This window comes from Littorina saxatilis, linkage group LG1, assembly GCF_037325665.1.
Source record: "Littorina saxatilis isolate snail1 linkage group LG1, US_GU_Lsax_2.0, whole genome shotgun sequence".
NCBI classification, from domain to species: Eukaryota; Metazoa; Mollusca; class Gastropoda; order Littorinimorpha; family Littorinidae; genus Littorina; species Littorina saxatilis.
Window position 1 is genome coordinate 13,006,467 of NC_090245.1, and position 21,892 is coordinate 13,028,358.

The 21,892-nt window shown below is 41.6% G+C and overlaps 1 protein-coding gene across 1 annotated transcript in view; it reads left to right on the top strand.

The window, feature by feature from the left end:
- Positions 1-981: 981 nt before the first annotated feature.
- The window catches only part of LOC138962230 (deoxynucleoside triphosphate triphosphohydrolase SAMHD1-like), a 42,231-nt gene continuing 21,320 nt past the window's right edge, over positions 982-21,892 (top strand). Inside the window, exons 1-4 of the mRNA XM_070333967.1 lie at positions 982-998; positions 15,776-15,965; positions 19,575-19,612; positions 21,549-21,709. Of these exons, the coding sequence (XP_070190068.1) occupies positions 15,953-15,965; positions 19,575-19,612; positions 21,549-21,709 (212 nt within the window). The 5' untranslated portion in view covers positions 982-998; positions 15,776-15,952. The remainder of the gene's footprint in view (positions 999-15,775; positions 15,966-19,574; positions 19,613-21,548; positions 21,710-21,892) is intronic.

Sequence of the window (21,892 nt, forward strand, 5' to 3'; positions counted from 1 at the left end):
CGTCTGCTAGTGGTCGCACCTTTAGCACACGTTCCGCCAGACGCCATTTTTCCTCTCTCGATTCGAACTTTCGGATCGATTGTCCTTCACTAATACACTACAAAGCAGATGTATGAGTGTAGTAGTGGAAATAAATATGAGGTACAGCTGTCTGCCCGACAACTTGTCGAATAAGAAATTATATTGAAAGATATATGTAAAAGTGTGTGACCACAGCTGATCAAAACTCCGTCTGCTAAAAACAGCTTCGATTCGAAAGTTTTCGGGGTCGATTATTCTTTTCTAAGATACCCAAAACAACGTTAAAGAAAGCGCTATTGCAGAAAACTGTGACATGCATCTACATGTCGGATAACTTACTCGATAAGGCTTTCTATTAAAAGAAATTTCAGAAATAGTGTGAGAGTGATGTTTGCCGGACGTTGTAGCCTCTCAGTGCGGACTCTTTCTTTCTTTCTTTTGTTCTTTCTTTCTTTCTTTCTTTCTTCCTTTTCTTCTTCCTTTCTTTCTTCCTCTCTTTCTTCTTTTCTTTCTTTCTTTCTTTCTTTCTTTCTTTCTTTCTTTCTTTCTTCCTATCCTTCTTTCTTTTGTTCTTTCTTTCTTTTGTTCTTTCATCCTTCCTTTCTTCCTTTCTTTTTTCTTCTTTCTTTCTTTCTTTCTTTTCACTGTGAGTATGGGGTCCTGATTTGGCCTATATGGTCCGCTGGACCCAAAAAGCAACAACTAACTAACTAACTAACTGTGAGTATATTTTTTGCTGTTGCTTTTCTAAATGATGAACGAAAGAGAATCACTCAGGAAAAGCTGCCGCCTCGAGTTCAGACAATGGCCAATATAGGTATTTGTAGTTAGGATTAAGGTTAAGGTTAAGTTGCATCGCAGATAACAATTACCAGTGTTTGATTTGTTGAGTCTGCGCTTATCTGAATACTGCACACTGGCTTTTTTCCCTGGGAGAGCAGCACATTGACTGCATCTGTCCGTCACTTCACCGACACGTAAGTCTCACCTGCCTTATTTTGTGAGTATCTGCCGTTTACGCAAAACGTTGTGCAATTTTTCTGGAATATTTTGATTTGTTAAAGTGAATATTCTCCTTTTTGTTTTTAGGTTGTTTAGTTGGTTGATTCTTTGTCTTTGTTTCGTTTTTCTGCCGTATAGTGTAATTGAAACACTGCATTTTTCTTCATAGAAACACAGACTAGTTTTTTTAGGTAGGTGGGGAGGGGGGGTGTCCTTGGGAGTTGAAAGAATCTGACACATTTCGGGAATACACTGTACCTAAATCTATACGCACACGGCACGATTCGCTCAAAAGCGCACCACAAGTATGGTTAATAATAAAATCAATGTGAGTGAAATAGCTTCAGAGCGTCGCTTCTCTCCGGTGCAGGAGGCAAAAAATAGTCCACGAGCGCCGCCTGTCGGACACCGCCCTAAATGACGCGGCGGCTTTGTGACACTAACCGAACGCGATCATTACAAAGAATGCTCGTTCTTAGCCTATTTTACCAAATTGAGCTGCGGTGGCATTATTTGCTACGCAGAACCTTTTGGTTTAACTTTAGAAGCGATCTCAGGGCCTTTTTATATTTAGTCAAGTTTTGACTAAATATTTTAACATCGAGGGGGAATCGAAACGAGGGTCGTGGTGTATGTGCGTGCGTGTGTGTGTGTGTGCGTGTGTGTGTGTGTGCGTGTGTGTGTGTGTGTAGAGCGATTCAGACTAAACTACTGGACCGATCTTTATGAAATTTGACATGAGAGTTCCTGGGTATGAAATCCCCGAACATTTTTTTCATTTTTTTTATAAATGTCTTTGATGACGTCATATCCGGCTTTTCGTGAAAGTTGAGGCGGCACTGTCACGCCCTCATTTTTCAACCAAATTGGTTCAAATTTTGGTCAAGTAATCTTCGACGAAGCCCGGACTTCGGTATTGCATTTCAGCGTGGTGGCTTAAAAATTAATTAATGACTTTGGTCATTAAAAATCGGAAAATTGTAAACAAAAATAAAAATTTATAAAACGATCCAAATTTACGTTTATCTTATTCTCCATCATTTGCTGATTCCAAAAACATATAAATATGTTATATTCGGATTAAAAACAAGCTCTGAAAATTAAATATATAAAAATTATTATCAAAATTTTTTTTCGAAATCAATTTAAAAACACTTTCATCTTATTCCTTGTCGGTTCCTGATTCCAAAAATATATAGATATGATATGTTTGGATTAAAAACACGCTCAGAAAGTTAAAACAAAGAGAGGTACAGAAAAGCGTGCTATCCTTCTTAGCGCAACTACTACCCCGCTCTTCTTGTCAATTTCACTGCCTTTGCCATGAGCGGTGGCCTGACGATGCTACGAGTAAAATGGCATTGCGTTTCATTCTGTGAGTTCGACAGCTACTTGACTAAATATTGTATTTTCGCCTTACGCGACTTGTTTCTTAGGTATTATTCCTTTGACTATGAGTTTCTCCTCAGGTGTTTGGAACTGGAAGATGTATTTGGTTACGACAGTCCTCCGTTCGAAACGCTTCGTCTGGCTTTAGTTATTAACTAGTTTCTTTACTTTTATAGCATGTTGTTATTTTTGTTGTTGTTGTTGTGTTGCTGCTGTTGTTAACGTTTTGTGTGTAACATGTCTATTTATTGTTACTCGATGACATGCACAATTATGTCTGGATGATAAAGCAATCAGTCTTTAACCTTCGTAAAGTATAACTTGTAAACGCCCAGTATCGAGTAAACGGGGCTAGTAGCTTACTTGGGGTAAAGGAACCTGCTTAGGGTATATAATACCTGGTATACGCCCACCCCTAACTTTGGATCAACGGTGTTAGGTTTAGATAAAAAAATGTACAGTGTTGCATTCGGTGCAAACAATTTCATCTGAATGAATAATGTCAAGTTACTGCGATTAAGTCACAATATTGAGTTTATGAAATCACTTCTGATTTATCTGGATAGCAATATCAAAAGAATCATCTGATGTTAAAGAGGTCGACTTGATCAGTACACATGACTACTGACTACACTCATGACATTTCAGTTTGTGCTTGTTTGTGGTGTTACGATTCTTATGTCTTGGACCGAGGGAGCATCTCGTTACTCCCCCGTATCGTTTCGTTACTCCCCCGGCTCGTTACTCCCCCGTATCGCTACTCCCCCGGCTCGTTACTCCCCCGTGCCTTTTTATTACACTTAAGTAATGCAGTTATTACTTAATTGAATTTTCAAGAGAGAGAGACAGAGAGAGAGAGAGAGAGAGAGAGAGAGAGAGAGAGAGAGAGAGAGAATTGAATTGAATTGAATTGAACTTTATTTTACAAGGATTTAGATTTAAGGCTACGCCTTTTCTTACAATCTGTCCTTGGGACGCATAGACACACAATTATATAATTAAAAAAAATAATAAAAAAATAAAAAATAAAAAAAATATAAAAAAAAATAAAAAAATAAAAAAATTAAAAATTAAAAAGTTAAAAAGTTAACCAACAATAGGAGGTCGGAAAACGTGATAATAAAGATGACGATGATGATGATGATGACGATAATGATGATGATAATGATGATGATGATGATAAAGATGAGGCATGAAGATCATACATATGTGGTTATTCATAAAATCAAATGCATACTATGCAGGTAATTATATATACAAGCTGGTGGCAATCGAACATGTAGCAATAGAGTAACAAAAATATGTTCAGAATATACAATGCACAGCATATTTTTGACGTAATACTAAGTTTGGTAAGTCAAAAGGCGTTAAACTACTCAGACATTAAGTGGTTTTTTACACATTTTTTAAAACTTTTTAATGACTTTAGGTGCTTAAAGGATGATGGAAGTGAATTCCAAACTGAAGTACCCGAAAAAGCAAGACTGGTCTTATACAGGTCAATTCGTGGAATTGGTGGGATCAAGTTGACCGACCCATATCTGTGGGTAGCTTTATTAAATAATGATGTAATGTAAATCGGCACTTTACCGTGATACAATTTATGCATGAAAATGGCTTTGTTTAACTTGAGATGCTTTTCCAGTGGAAGAAAGTTAAGCATTTTTAATTTCATATCTGTTGAGGCATTATCCTTTACGATGAGTTTGGCCGAGCGACGATAGAGAGAGTCTAACTTTTTCAAGTGGACATCACTGCTGCCAGAGAGAGAGAGAGAGAGAGAGAGAGAGAGAGAGAGAGAGAGAGAGAGAGAGAGAGAGAGAGAGCATGTTTAAAGAACTTACAACTGTCAGATCTGCCTGTACATTCGTGTACAGTACATCTTTGAAAAAAAAGTATATATTTTAAGCAGAAGAGATACGGGGGAGTAACGAGATGCTCATCTCCCCCGTATCGCTACTCCCCCGGCTCGTTACTCCCCCGTACACAGAAAATGACTGGATAACCCTGTGATAGTAAGTTGGCATGAAATATTGTTTTTTCCGGAGAAATTTTCTGGATAAACAAACAAAGAAACAAACAAAACAGCTGGACAGGGGGCGGGGGGTGGGTGGGGGGTGGGGGATAATATTTCATGCCAACTTACTATCACAGGGTTATCCAGCCATTTTCTGTGTACGGGGGAGTAACGAGGGGGCAGAGCGCTTACAAGGTAGAATACACTACATGTCCTGGGTAATTAACTGCTCTGTTCGTCAAAAGTTTTCAATTGAACAAATGTAACTGTCCAGTTAGTGAACCACTTAAAAATGTAGGCCTAATTTCTTTTTTGAAACGTGAGTATTAGATGATATGTGGTCGTCATTTTCGCCCAAACTTCTTTAGAGAATCATTGTGCCGGTATCGGTGGGACTATTCCAAGCCACAGCTATGTATTCAAGTACACAAACACGTGCAGCAACGGATACCATGACTTATTACCACCTACCAATGTTCGTTACTCAAGATAATTAGTTGAATACATTAGTTTGTTCATGATCACTGTCAGGCTTTCACACACAGTACAAACACTCTTTTGTTTAAACACTTACCGCTTGAAAACATCCTAGGTGCAGTGCCGTAGCACAGCTCCTAAAAGTGGTCCGGCCATAAAAAAAATAAAAAGGTACGGTCCCTGGCCATTATGTTCTCCTCAACTATTAGTGACAATTTCTCGCTTAACGCTGTCATTGTGCGATCTAAGTCACGACCTCCTAACACAGCGCTGAAGCTTATGAAGACGTTTTTTTTTTTTAACAAAAAACTGGTCCGGCCATGGCCGGAGTGGCCGGTAGGGCTGCTACGGCCCTGAGGTGCCCTACGTAAAGAGCGAGCAAATTTCAAAGCATTTATTTTTGCGTGGCCAGCCGGATTGTTCAGTACCACAATCGGACGCCTCGTTTTGGCGCTAGACCTAACTTTTAAAATCTCAATAATAAATTGACAGCTTGTTACACAAACATTCTTGAATCGTAAAAGAATTCTTTTTTCATCCAGACAAGATCAGTACAATTCGAAGTTTTAAAAGTTTGAAAAAAGAAAAGCCCGGAAACGTGTCACGCAACACGTCTTTCGCGTAGCAGACGATGGTTCTGCATAGGGCCAGTTTCTTTGAACGGTCAACCGCCACCGTTCAGTGCGTGTGACTCGCAGCCGTTTGTTGCGTTTTAGATTCAGAGGTACACAATAACGTGCTATGGCAGATAAGCTTACAGCGAGTCGCATTGAAATCACAAACTGACGACTAAATTGTGAATAAGAAGGAAACTGGATCACACGGGTTCACAATGGCTCAGGGGTAAGATAAACCACGCAAAAATAAATTCTTTGAAAATTGCTCGCTCTTTACGGAGGGCACCTAGGATGTTCTCAAGCGGTGAGTGTTTAAATGAAAGGGTGTTTGTACTGTGTGTAAAAGCCTGACAGTGTCTGTGATGGTTTACGGGAAGTTGTCCAGACGGGCGCAGCGGCCTGGTGGATAAGATGCCGTCCTCCTGAGCGGAAGGTCTTGGGTTCGATGCCCGGCCGCGCCAGGTGGTTGAAGGGTGGAGATTTTTTCCGATCTCCCAGGTCAACTTATGTGCAGGCATGCTAGTGCCTTATTCCCCTTTGTGTGAACACGCAAGCACAAGACCAAGTGCGCACGGAAAAGATCCTGTAAACCATGTCAGAGTTCGTTGGGTTATAAAACACGATCATGCCCAGCATACTTCCCCCGAAAGCGGCGTATAGCTGCCTTAATGGCGGCGTAAAAACTGTCATACACGTAAACGCCGTGGGAGTTGCAGCCCATGAACGAGGAAGAAGAAGAATTGACAGTCCCCAATCGTTGAGTTTTAGCTGTTCTTATCTATACTCCCAAAACTCTAAGACTAAAGGTGTTCTGACAGTATGCATTGGACTGGCCATTAACCGTTGCTAGCCGGCACCAAATCAAGAATATACCAGCGTAAAAAAGACAACCCTTCTGTACACCAAAGGTAAACACCGTAGCTATATCAGAGACCACCATATTCACCTCCCCCTCCCTCTCACCTTCTCTACTCTGACGCAAGGTCTAAAAAAAGGTAACATGTTGAAGCAAGTCTGAACATGCAGAACGGAGGATAATGCACACGAAGGGGATTTCGTCGCACAGAAAGTAAACAATGACAAACAGCCAGGTACTGTGGAAGGTAAACAAATCATAAGCATGTCGATGAATACATTTATAGCTATGTCGGTGTGTGTGTGTGTGTGTTTGTGTGTGTGTGTGTGTGTGTGTGTGTGTCTGTGTGTCTGTATGTCTGTCTGTATGTATGTATGTATGTATGTATGTATGGATGCATACGTATGGATGTATACGTATGGATGTATATGTATGCATGTATGTATGTATGTATGTATGTATGTATGTATGTATGTATGTATGTATGTATGTATGTATGTATGTATGTATGTAAGGGAAAGTCGCCAATCGCGGAACAGTCGGCCAACATGGAACACCTCAATATGCGATCAACGGGGAACAATTGTTTTGCAGAAATGTCCAGTGACATTCCTTGATATTATTCCAGCAACAAAAATGACTACCGCGGCACAAAAAAATAAAAAATGGTACGTTTTTTAAACTTTTCTTCCTTTTTCTTCGTATTTCTACCGTCTACAATTCGTATTATTACTCTGTATCTACATACGTTCACGTAAAATGTTGATTGCTGTGATAAACCTTCATAGATTTGCAATAACTTGAACGGAAAAAAAGATTTGAAACGTCACGTGTATCCAACAGAAAAACGCGAAATCCATGCAGGTGCCATGCGGCAATGATGGAACACATAAGAGAGGCAAACATGGAACAGTGTTCCAGCTTTACCGCATTCTGTTCCATCTTACCCTCATCAAACAATAAACTGCTGTTTTATTCACGTATTCAATTCCCTTTTCAGTTTTGTTGTGTTTTTCCTTTCTATAAGTTTTATTGAATGATTGATGGATTTGTTTGACAGTATTATGAGACCCGAACGGCGGTGGTTACCAGAAGAAATGGGCTGCGCTTTGTCGGCAGTGAAAAACGGAGATATGGGTTTGCGTTGCGCATCAAGAGCATATGGTGTTAATGTCACAACTCTTAAAAGTCATTTAGAAGGAAACAAACAAATTTACAAAAGAAGAAGTAAAGTTCACAGGAAGACCTTCTACGTTAACACCAGAGATAGAACTAATCAATAGCATTCTTGAAGCTGAAATAAATTTGCCAACGTCACCCCCATCGTTGTTTTTTACACTGTACATGGAGATTCTGGTCATTATGATTGCTTGGTGTCAGCAGCAAATGTAAGCTTACCTGCTGCTGATGTCCTGCAAAGCACAACCACAAGCTCGTCGAAGAGATCATCACGAAAAAACCAATCTTCTCCTTACAAGCAAAAGCTGGAGATTTCACTTGCAAAAAGGCGTGCAGGTCAACAGAAAAGAGGAAAGAATGAAGCTACAAAATCTTCTGCTCAGAGAAACAAGAGGGGAATATCTTCTGATCAGAGGGAAAAAAGGAGAACATTCTCGACGATGCGTTCTATCCCGGGGGAAAGCCCTTGGTACTGCTTCATGTGTGGCACCAACTCCCCTGAGAAGATGATACAGTGCCAGAGGTGCACACAGTGGGCACACGAGGACTGCGCTGACAGCAGCGGACAAAAGGACTTCGAAATCTGTACTTAGCAATTTTTGTGTGTCTGCAAAATCAGTTCTTAAATCTGTTCTTAGTTATTTGCTTTGAGACTTTATGCGTAATTATTTTTTACATTTAGTCAATTGGGCAGGCAGCCCTTTTATATCTATTTGTCAACAGAAGAGGGGTACAAATGAAGCTGCGAAATTTCGTGGTACTGCTTCATGTGTGGCACCAACTCCCCTGGGGATATGTTATAGTGCCAGAAGTGCACACAGTAATCACACGATGACTGCCCTGACAGTAGAAGACAAAGGACATTGTCTGCGAAATCGGTTCTTTGCCTATTTTTTAAGGTTTTGTTTTTCAGTCCTTTTTAGACCTAGCCCTTATTAATCTTTTTGTTTTACATTTAAGGCTTAAATTGTTATCCGATTTGTTATTTCCTTGGTAAAAATCAAAATATGATGTTGAAAAAAAGACATTTACATAAATTGGCTTAATCAAAATGTTATGACGTATTTATTTATCTTGTGTGTGTGGTAAAGTGTGCTTGTTTGTGTGTGAATGAGAGTGTGTGGGTGTATATGCGTGTGTGAGACACAGACAGAGCTAGAAAAAGAGTCAGGGTGTGTTTGTATGTGTTCCGAGTTTGACAACACAGTGTTCCACTTTACACACCCATGCGTCCAACTTGGAACAAATGCAGACATTTTTATTATGATCAGTCTGATGACTTGCGTGATTTTTATTTTATTTTTTTGTGGTTCGTTTATTTACTGATAGAGTCTAGTATGTGACAATATAAAGAACGCTTTGCAATATCCATATTTTTGTCTGGTAGCGACTTTCCCCTATGTGTGTACAGCATATGTCTGTATGTGTACGTCGTGCGCGCGCGTGTGTGTGTGTGTGTCAATTTCACTGCCTTTGCCACGAGCGGTGGACTGACAAAACTACGACTATGCGGTCTTGGTGAAAAAATGCAGTGTTTTCAGTTTCATTCTGTGAGTTTGACAGCTTGACTAAATGTTGTTATTTTGCCTTACGCGACTTGTTTTTACATTTAGTCAAGTTTTGACTAAATGTTCTAACATAGAGGGGGAATCGAAACGAGGGTCGCGGTGTATGTGTGTGTGTGTGTATGTGTGTGTGTGCGTGCGTGCGTGCGTGTAGAGCGATTCAGACCAAACTACTGGACCGATCTTTATGAAATTTTACATGAGAGTTCCTGGGATTGATATCCCCGAAAAAAAATTCTGTTTTTCGATAAATACCTTTGATGACGTCATATCCGGCTTTTTGTACAAGTTGAGGCGGCACTGTCACGCCCTCATTTTTCAACCAAATTGGTTGAAATTTTGGTCAAGTAATGTTCGATAAAACTCGGACTTTGGTATTGCATTTCAGTTTGGTGGCTTAAAAATTAATTAATGACTTTGGTCATTAAAAATCTGAAAATTGTAAAACAAAATATTTTTTTATAAAACGATCCAAATTTACGTTCATCTTATTTTCCATCATTTTCTGATTTCCAAAAACATATAAATATGTTATATTTGATTTAAAAACAAGCTCTAAAAATTAAAAATATAAAAATTATTATCAAAATTGAATTTTCGAAATTAATTCAAAAACACTTTCATCTTATTCCTTGTCGGTTCCTGATTCCAAAAACATATAGATATGATATGTTTGGATTAAAAACACGCTCAGAAAGTTAAAACGAAGAGAGGTACAGAAAAGCGTGCTATCCTTCTCAGCGCAACTACTACCCCGCTCTTCTTGTCAATTTCACTGCCTTTGCCATGAGCGGTGGACTGACGATGCTACGAGTATACGGTCTTGCTGAAAAATTGCATTGCGTTCAGTTTCATTCTGTGAGTTCGACAGCTACTTGACTAAATGTTGTATTTTCGCCTTACGCGACTTGTTATATGCTGACGTGGATTTTCGATCCTTTTAGTCTGTCATTAAACATCGTATAGCAAGTCACTCAGAAGAAAAACTGCAGTTTCGTTGTGTTTCTTTAAACCCGAACACATGTAAGAAGTCTTACTTAAGAAATAGTTTTCCTATTGTTCCCAATCAAATAAGCGAAGGAGGAAAAAAGATCCTGGTCACTGAAAACCAAACATTAAACTGGTTAGACATGATGAAGATGACATTACCGTTAAACGCGGAGCTGAAGAGGTCACACGGACCACACAACAACAGTCCGATCTCAAAATAGAAAGTTATGATGGTTTCCTCTTCGAGCAAATCTCACACATGCTACGCGCTTCGTTCAATAATTTATTTTCTCGGTTTGCTCAATAGATCTCTGTGATGTCTCAATAAATAAAATGATAATGATAATAATAATGTCGCCCCGACAAGTCGAACGCCGTACGTTAGCGTGAGAGATAAGCGCTCTAATTTCTGGGCCTATCCGTATGCTGCTATATGGAACACTGTGCTTGGGTATAAAACCTCTCGCTGCGCTCAGCGATAAAGCGGTCACCCATGCTTTGTTTCAGTTAGAACTCCATCTTCTAAGAAGCGATGTTTTTGAAGTGTTGCACCAGATTTAAGCATCAGCATATCCACATTCACACGAAATTGGTGATGAATCGGTCAAGAAACGCTGGAAGTATAGGCAAAGGAAATGACGTGTGAGCGCTAAACCGTGTAAAACCTCGGTATTCACGAAGCGATTGGCTAGAAATGGTAACCACAGATATGCCATAAACAAAGAATTTGTAAACTTCGAAGCTGAAATGCAATCTCATAGTCCGGACTTCGTCGAAGATTGCTTAATCAAAATTTCAATAAATTTGGTTGAAAAATGAGGGTGTGACAGTGCTGCCTCAACTTTCACAAAAAGCCGGATATGACGTCATCAAAGACATCTATCGAAAAAAAGGAAAACTTGTCTGGGGATATCATACCCAGGAACTCTAATGTGAAGTTTCATGAAGATCGGTTCAGTAGTTTTCTCGGAACCGCTTTATACACACACACACACACACACACACACACATACACACACACATACACATACACACACACACACACACACACACACACATACACACACACATACACATACACACACACACACACACACACACACCACGACCCTCGTCTCGATTTCCCGTCCATGTTAAAACATTTAGTCAAAATTTGACTAAATGTAAAAAGGTAACATATCGAAGCAAGTCTGAACATGCAGAACGGAGGATGATGCACACGAAGGGGAGTTGGTCGCACAGAAAGTAAACAATAAAAAAAACAACCAGGTAATTAATGCGGAAGATAAAAAAAAGCATAAGCATGCAGATACATAAACTTACATATATGTCGGTCGTGGTACTAAGCTGTGTGGGATTCGGCTGACATGGACCGTAACTTGTAAAGAAACCAGACGTAAGCAAGGTTGGGGAACTGTTCCGCACCATATTCCACAAACTTTCTATTCTCTCTCTTTTTTTTTTTGCAAAGCAGGATTGAACCACTGTGATGAGCCTGCTTACATTATTGACACGTGGTATCTACACTTTGTCACACACACACACACACACACACACACACACACACACACACTGACGCTCTTCAACATGGGGCGGTGGGAGGTATGTAAGGTGTAAAAAGGGTTGATGACGGTTTGGGATGGGGGGTGTTTTCAGACCGAGGTGGGGGAAACATGCAGCTTATGACACAATTCGAATCTGTTTAATTAAAACGCCAACTTGATTGAATTACACTCATTTTTCGTATTCGCATTTATTACACAAATGTGGATTACAAAGAGCTATTGACGTGGAAATGAAGCGTCAGGTTAATGAAACTGCTCGTGCAGGATTACTTCAGTGGCTGTGCCACTATGGAAAACCAGTGCTGCCCAGCTACCTATGTTTGATTAGTCGAACCTCTTCGGATTAGAATACTGCACACGTCTCATTTTTGATGACAGGCCTGTGACGCATTAACTTGCTGTGTGTTTCTTCAATCTAACGACGAGTTGTAGCCTGCAAGACTTGTTCGAGTTTTGTGAGTTTCTGTAAAACTCTCTCTGTCTCTGTCTCTGTATCTCTCTTGCACGTGTAAAGGTAAGCGAAAAGTACCATTTTTTCTCTCACGAAACTCACAATGTCGAACACCATAGATCTGTTCAGCCTTTTACACGGAATTAGAACATATCCTTATAAACTCGGAGGCAAAAGAAACGCAAATTAAGGATGCGTTAATTAAACCTTTATGGACTTGAAATAAAAAGAAAATAATGATACTAGCATGTTCTGCACGTGTTGTTTTAGCGGTCTTATCTTGTCAGAACCGTGTTTGCCGTTATCTGGGTCACACGTGAGGTCTTGTTGACGGGGATCCCAAACCGTCATGGGGACCACTTTCAGCACATGCACAATGTGGAAAAGCAGCTTTTCGTGTTCAGAGTGTTCAGGCAAGCTGTACCGTACTCACAAAACTGTTACAACATTCATTTCTGCGACACAGGCGCGATGCCGAGACTATCACCAGATCAGCGCCAACAGGCGATCGGGAGACTTGATGCCAGACAATCAGTTCAGCAAGTTGCTAGGGCATTTGGAGTAAATGTCACCACGGTTTATCGCCTGCAGCAACATTTTCATGCCACTAACAGTACCTGCAACTTACCAGGACGTGGCAGACCCCGGGTAACAACAGCCCGACAAGATCGCCATCTTGTCCATCAACACCAGCGAGATGCATTCGAAACTGCCGCCAACACAGCCCGTAACACATTTGGGGTGCATGGACAACCCGTCAGTGCCAGAACTCTACGCCGACGCCTTGGTGGGCAGAACCTGGTAAAGCGGCGTCCTGCTCGACGTCCTGTCTTGACAGCTCAGCATCGCCTGGATCGTCTAGCCTGGGCCCAGCAGCATGCCCACTAGCGCCATCGGGACTGGCAGAGGGTTCTATTTTTGGACGAGAAGCGCTTTTACCTGGAACCTGGCGATGGGCGTGTCCGGATCTGGCGAAGACCTGGACAGCGGTTTGCTAACAATAACATCCTGCAGCATGATCGATGGGGACGTGCCAGCGTCATGATATGGGGCGCCATTGGTGTCAATTAGCGAGTGGGACCTGTCGTCTTTCAGAACGTCGGCCAAGGTCGTGGGAATGGTGTCAATGCAGACCGCTACATCAATCAAGTCCTGCGTCCCTATGTGGTTCCATTTGTCCAGAGGTACCGGAACTGCCTGTTCCAGCAAGACAATGGCCGTCCCCATACTGCACGTGCTACCCAGGACAGGTTGCGTCAGAACAGCGTGAACATTCTGCCTCATCCTGCTCGATCTCCGGATCTCAACCCAATCGAACACTTTTGGGACATCATGCAAAGAAGGATTAATGCCCTTGCCAGGAGACCCCGCACAGCAGCAGAACTGCGTGCTGCCGTGACCCAGGTGTGGGCTCAGGTCCCTCAGCAGCAAATTAATCACCTCGTCCTCTCCATGTACCGGAGGTGCGCCACAGTCATCAACGCCCAGGGAGGAGCAACACGCTATTGACTTTCAACAGTCTTCAAACAGTGTTCAGTGGAACATGGCACGTCATGCTCTCATCCCAATACACTTTTCCGTATGGTTTTTGTATCGGTCAATTCGTTTCCTTGTTATTGTTAACCCGAAATAATTAATGCGACATTAAAATTCATGGGTAACCCATCTTCACTGCAGCATTTGCGTTTCTTTTGCCTCTGAGTATACTTGAACACAAAAGTCGACAACCTGGCTGCATTCCATACCGGCTTTCTACATTATTTTTCAAGTTGACATTGGTGCCCGTTACGAAATCAATTCCACACAAAACAACCACTCTGCACAAAAAGCAGCTAAAGTGTTAACATTTGGTATGTGTTCAAGTAGGAAGGATGCTCTTATCGCATGTAAAAACCGTGACAGAGCCATGGCGGTTGACATAATGGGTTAAGCGAGGATGGTCAGTCTCCACAACTCGAAGGGATTATTCACGCCCGGGGAAGTGTTACGGCAGAAAAGTCGCCGTGTGGTACGGCAGCACTCTACAGTCCGGTAGTCAACCAGGTTTCGAGCGCGAAAAGTGCGTAACTTAAAAGTCTGCCACAGCTGAGATCTGGACCGACCTCGTTTGAACGTGTTCAAAATCTCTTAAATCTACAACTTGCCAAGGGGCAGGGTGCATGGTAGCCGCTTATATTAGCTTTGGCTATTCCCTCAGGGGGGGGGGGGGGGGTGTAAGGGGGAGACACACTTCCAGGTTACACAATTCTGTGGAGAGAAAACATGAATCAAAAGGGTAATGTCATAGCTCGTGTTTTTTTCTCAGCAAAAAATGTGATATGTTGCTCTTTCCGAGTGTGAAACAAGAAAAATCAGAAAGGGTAAAATACACTATCCACGTGGTTTAGCTTGTGTTCACTGATATTATTATGGAGCATTTCATATACTTTAATTATGCTGATTCTCAGAGTACTGCAAGTCTTGAGTTAGCGCCCTTTTGCCGACTCAGTGATTCGCGTCCACAGTCTTGGTGGTATTTAGTCCGTGCTGGCCGAGATTCTCAGCTATCTTAAGTAGAATTTGAAGTCAATCAGAAAACAAGAGTTACAGACTAAGCTGTATCTTTCAATATAGCAACGCGACAGCAACGAAAAGTGCAGATCCGATCGAAATAGTAGAAGCAACGTACACGTGTTTCCATATGCGCGACGCGACGGCGGCGTGGCGCCGACTGGCCGTGCAGCGGTTCGACGGCGAGATTTTGTTTGCCCCATGCCCAGCCAAAGTAACAGCAGCTGCCGCGCGGCGTTCCCGCCCAAAGTTGGCGTGATCATATTCTTTCGAAACAATCAAAGACCCCCCACAACCATGTTTTACTTTAATACATTTTGACTGTTTTCCTACTAATACATGCATTCCCTGAAATGCACATCGTCGGGCAAGAATTACTACAAAGGTTGGCTAAGGCAACGGGTTCGTTCCAAGTTTGGTTTGCATTTCGTTGAAATAAAGGCGGTTTGTATCCATTTCATTTCTCGTTTTTTCACGTTGGTCACCAACATAAGTAGCTTTAGATAAGCAGGGTTGTGTGAGTTTTTGACCGATTGATTTCAAGAAATCAACCAAGAAAGAAAACAATCCTAAAGAAATTAGTTGGGGGAATGTTACCGTTTTTTTTTTACCCCGACTTTAGATGAGATACACAATTAAGTGTATGAGTGTTTAGGTGGTATGAACCCTAACACGAAACAGTCAGCGGCCGTAGCAGAAAAGCGCGGCTGCTGTATCAGTGCACTGTTGGCGGCCGTAACTGCTAGCACAGCGACGCGTACCTAAACAATACACGTGCTCTTTTCCTCAGCCGATGAAACAAACAGACTTGCATATTGGGACACTGCTATTAATCCTCATGCAATCATGAATCCGCTGAGAACAAATCAACTTTTCTGGCTTCGATAATTACGACACAGTCATAAGTTTGGAAGTTTCACACTTTTCGCGCTCGAAACCTGGTTGACTACCGGACTGCAGAATGTTGCCGTAACACACAGCGATTTTTCTGCCGTAACACTTCCTCCGGCGTGTTATTTCTTCTCAGAACTTTTCCTTCTTAAATTTTGTTTAAAGATATGACATTATTTTTATTATTAGATATCCTTCATTGCAGACTTTTCCTCAAACAGATCAGCATCTACGCATATTGGCTGAAATAGCGGAAGCTGGCGGAGCATTGACGACAGACAATGGCACACTCTTGTCGTTAGTGAAGAAGGTGAAGTCAGATCTCGACAAACAAGATACCTTGGTTCTTGAAGCACAGCAACTCGTTGACCTGCAATCAGCTATGTCTCAACTAGGTAAACATTTATCTTATTTTTCCCCCTGAAGTTTGGTGTGCCTCAGGGATCAGTTCTGGGCCCATCCTTTTTACGTTCACATACATCCCCTTTCGCAAGTCATCCAGCGACATAATTATGTTTGATTTCCACAAATATGCAGATGACACGGGAATACAGAAAGCTGCCCCTCCGGTTGATTTCCAAAAACGTACTGATGATACCACACTGTGTGTCCAGGACGTAAAAACATGGATGAACAAAAATAAATGACGACAAAACAGAAGTCATGGCAGTAGGCAGTAAACATAGTCTGAAACAGGTATCGACCCATAATCTGGCCCTTGGTGAAGACTTGTCCCATTTCTGCAGTAAAATACCTGGGAGTCTACCTTGATCAGGACCTCTCCATGAATAAACAAATTTCCCACCTCTGTCGGTCCTGCTATCTCCATTTACGCAAGATCAATATCATTCGCCCACTCCTCTCAGTTACTTCTACTACTCAGCTAGTCTCCTCTCTTGTCCTGTCTAGGCTTGATTATTGCAACTCTGTTCTTTCTGGTGTCCCCTCAACCCTCCTCAGCCGCCTCCAAAAGGTTCAGAACTGTGCTGCTAGAGTTGTGCTTCGTAAGCGCAAAACACATCGCGCCACACCTCTCCTCAAAAAGCTCCATTGGCTTCCCGTTGATGCCAGGGTGGAGTACAAAATTGCATGTCTCTCTTTTAGGCACTTTGAGAACACCCTTCCCCCATACCTATCATCAGTACTGAGCATCTACGAGCCCTCTCGCTCCCTCAGGTCCAGCTCTGAAAAGCTCCTCAAAGTACCAAAATTTAAACTGGAAACGTACGGAAAGAAATCCTTTAAATATTAGGCCCCTTCTGTTTGGAATTTACTGCCCGCTGACCTTCGCAGTTGTTCTTCCCTATCTCAGTTCAAATCAAAACTTGGGATTTTGAAATTTTTGCATTTCTGCAATCTACTAAATGTGGTTCATCTATTCTGTAAATATACATTTCAGAGATTCACTTTGCAAATATAATAAAAATGAGGTTTTATAGCACAAACAAGAGGCGAAGCCATCAAGGCTCACGTAAGAAATCGACAAACAGTAACACAAACTCAATCACTCCGTCACACACACACACACACACACACACACACACACACACACACACACACACACACACACACACACACACACACACACACACACACACACACACACACACACAGAACGAGCATAGGTGAAACTGTGCAAGAAAGCGAGACACTAGATCTAGATCTGTCTGTCTGCATGTAGCCTACTTACAAGGACACGACTGCCAACTAGTCTCGGCGCGCTCAAAATAATAATGACCGAGACTGTCAGTACTTCCTTCGCGTGACGTCTAACCCTCTTACGTCATAATGTGACGTCAATGTAATGTGACGTGTTCAAATGTTAGAGTTTCTACCACAGACATACACACACGCACAGACGCACGCACGCACGCACAGACAGACAAAGTTACGATCGCATAGGCTACACTTACGTGAGCCAAAAACCCAGTTGCTAGGGATTTTTTGCAAATTTACTCCTGTTACTTTAACACCTGCTTTTCTCAAAATGGCCGCTGGACTTTTAGCAAACTTTAAATCGCTATATCTCATCAATGCTGAACAATAGACACTTGTTTTAAAGACCATCTGAAACTTGTTATCTTCTCTTTCAATAGATACCAAACAGTCCAAATTAAGAAATGACTATTCAGTTTGTTTGTTCATTAAAGTTGTCATTATAATCGAATTTTCACTAACAGATTTAAAGATTGTATTGTAATCTGTATCATCTCTTGAATCAATTATCTATATCTATATTCGGCTTGTGTCTGTCTGTCTGTTTGTGTGTTCACGATTCACGGCCAAAGTTCTCGATGGATCTGCTTCAAATTTGGTGGGCATATTCAGGTAGACCCCGGACACAATCTGGTCGATGAAAATGTTCAACACGTGCTCTCAGCGCGCAGCGCTGAACCGATTTTGGTTTTTATGGTTTTTCTGTACATCCATTCCCAGTAACTCTTCCTTATCTTCTCCAGTGTTTTCCGCGTTTATCTCCCTTCCTTCGTGTGGCGTCAATCGCGGGTACCCGGCGAAGCCGGCGTGCGTTGCGCAACTCACCCGGCGAAGCCGGGTACCCGGCGACTCCGTCTCGCGATCATCCCGGCGAAGCCGGTACCCGGCGAAGCGGGTAATCATCTAGTATATATATATATAAATGTACGTCCGTATTTTTTTTTCTGTGATATATTGTATGTTATGATTTTTTGCAATGATGTTTAGCCATAGTCCGTGATACGCGTAGGTGTGCGAGAATATGTAAGCGCAGTGCTTTAAAGATGTCCATGTGGGAATGTGTAAGTGGGCGTAGTCGAATGTCCATGTGGGAATGTGTAAGTGGAGCATATAAGAATGCCCATGTGTGAATGTGTAAGTGGAGCGTATAAGAATGTGTAAGTGGAGCGTGGTCGAATGTCCATGTGTGAATGGGTAAGTTGAGCGTATAAGAATGTCCATGTGTGCGATGTGTAAGTGAGACATGGATGTGTTCATGACTGAATGCGTAAGCACAATGCAAGGAATGGCCAGAAAGGTATGTGGGAGGTATGTGTATAACCTACCCTGTTATATAGTGCTATATGTCTTATGTAAAAACAATGTCCTGTTTGTATTATTGTTATGTACCACGCCTGAATTTCTCTATGAGATAATAAAGTATTCTTATTCTTATTCTTATTCTTATGTACATTATGTTGTGATTGGATAGAAAACAAGCTACAGAATCGAGAAAATTCGTTTTATATCAATTTGGTTTATTAGTCTTGTGTTACCAAGACAGCACTATCTCGGCCTCAGGGTTTCGGACAGCTTATTATTTACTATTTGTTACAAGACTTTGTGAACAAATGGAGTGCGTTTATTGTCATTGTGTAAAGCCATCAGATTAATACATTTATTGATTTCACTTCAAGCAACTTGTTTGTAGTTGCTGTTGTAGTTGTAGCCACTCTATAAAATAGCCGGAATTCTGGCTTCCAGAATGGGAAAATGCACTTAATTGTGACAATTCGAAAATAGAGTGAGGAGAAAGAAATAGTGGAATCTGATATAATGCATCTTTTTTTTTTCTTAGAGAAACAATAGAAATGGCTAGCGCTACACTTAGGCTACCACATGCCTTGGAACACATTGAGTCTTTTAGAGTCGTGTGTAGAAGAGATTTCGTAGAGACAGATAGCTGGCCAGTATAATAGACGAATTTGGAAATAACTCTGTCGGGTTTGTACTGGTTGAGAAAGAATGATTACCCTTGCTTTTGCTCTGACAAATATTGACATGTGCTTCCTGTTCACGTGTTTGAGACACATCCTCTTGCTAGTGACTGGCCTGTAAAGTTTCCCCACGTGACTTTATTTCCCACGTGATACTTTAAAAGGCCAATAATTGAATTTCTTCTTAGAATAAGCTGTACTAATTTCGCGCATGATTTTCAACACTTTTAAAAGCACATAGACATATTGCGCCGCATGAGTTTAACCATTGAGAAAAGAGCCTGACCCCACAATGTTGTTTTTCTCACACAGAAACAATGGCCAGTGAACCAAAAGACTGCACTGAAAAGGTAAGAATTAAAACTGTAGTGATACTTCAACGGAAATGTCTTGGCTGTTTTTCAGATTTGAAGTACAATCTTTTACGCCGCTGTGGTGAAATTATCAGAAACAAGAGGCGAAGCCATCAAGGCTCACGTAAGAAATCGACAAACAACAGTAACACAAACTCAATCACTCCGTCACACACACACACACACACACACACACACACACACACACACACACACACACACACACACACACACACACACACACACACACACACACACACACACAGAAAGAGCATAGGTGAAACTGTGCAAGAAAGCGAGACACTAGATCTAGATCTGTCTGTCTGCATGTAGCCTACTTACAGGACACGACTGCCAACTAGTCTCGGCGCGCTCAAAATAATAATGACCGAGACTTTCAGTACTTCCTTCGCGTGACGTCTAACCCTCTTACGTCATAATGTGACGTCAATGTAATGTGACGTCTTCAAATGTTAGAGTTTCTACCACAGACATACACACACGCACGCACGCACACACACACACGCACAAACGCACAGACAGACAAAGTTATGATCGCATAGGCTACACTTACGTGAGCCAAAAACTTGCCTTGAAACTTTATAAGTGTTTGTGAGTGTTGTTTTTGTTTCTGTCTTACTTTTTCGCCACTGAGATTGGTACATTTTTCATTCATTTTACGAATAACTTCACTTGCCAAACACGCAGTTTCTGGAGAAACAAAACCCAACGTATAAAACATACATTGACCGTATAGCCCACCCATCCACCACATTCACACACACACACACACACACACACACACACACACACACACACACACACACATACACACACACACACATAAAACACACACACACACAAAACACACACACACACGAAAACACACACACAGACACACACACAAACACACACACACACACACACACACACACACACACACACACACACACACACACACACACACACAAAGAAAGTCATGTCATAATTATTAAGTATTCAAAGTCTGAAATTTGGAGATTCGCGCAAAACTTTGCTTCGCACAACTGAACGTTTCACTGAATGTCATAATGTTGACAGTACGTGATCTGAGTTTTATATTAAACCGTTTATAACTGTCGACTGTGTGTTGGGGAATTATGAACATGGCCAGGAAAGGTAAAAAAACTGACAGTTAGGTGGAAACAACTAACTGCACAGGTGAGAAAATCTAAATAAACTCAATCTTGGGCAGCAATAGTGTCTGGGAGAAACCAGTGAAATATTCCATAACTGTTCAAACGGCTTGAGTTGCGAGAATTAGTGACAAACAACTTAGATGTATATAGAAAGCCTCGACCGGTTGGAGCATCAATTTCCATTCTTCGAGCTAGACTGTCAATTACGATTTTACGAGTACGACTTTTTAATGTACGTATTGGATGGAAACGTGGTCAGTGAAAACAAAAACAGCAGCTATTTTCATGTGGTAGTTAAACAATTCGAAAACAACGACTGTTTGGTTGAAGCTGCTTGACCATCCCAGTCCCGACATCTTAACATGGTATGGTTTTATGATCAAATTCGCAGCGCATTTCCAGTACCAATGAGTCAAAAGCAAATATTTTGGTAGCTGTTAGTCGTCACTTTGTATGCCTTGCAAGTCCGCTTCTTGCAGAGCTTGTACATATTCGCTTTCTCGCTTTCTCGCGGCCTATTTTCAGGTATAAAGAGCGAAGGACACACAACTAGATACTAAGAGTTTGAAAGGCTGAGGCACGTAAAAATATTTTGTATTGATTTTTCTTTTGAGCGATCCAAATGCGCCACTCTATATTTATGTCTTCCGATATACACTACTTATAGCATCCCCCTGTATAAACACCATCACCTCGTCTAAATTCCCAGTTTATCGGAATACATTGAACAGTCTTAACCAGTCGTTCTGTTGTAGGTTTTCAACGACCCAATCCATGGAAACATGGGGTTCCCCAGTCTGTGTGTGAAGATCATCGACACTCCCCAGTTTCAACGTCTGCGCTACCTCAAGCAGTTGGGTGGTGGCTATTTTGTCTACCCTGATGCCAGCCACAACAGATTCGAACACAGTCTTGGGTGAGTTTGCGCTGTGTGTGTGTGTGTGTGTGTGTGTGTGTGTGTGTGTGTGTGTGTGTGTGTGTGTGTGTGTGTGTGTGTGTTTGTATGCATGTGTTTTTGTGTTTGTTTGTGTTTGTGTGTGTGTGTATGCGCGAGCATAATTTGAACACGCATGTTTTGTGACTAAGTATATGCAACCAG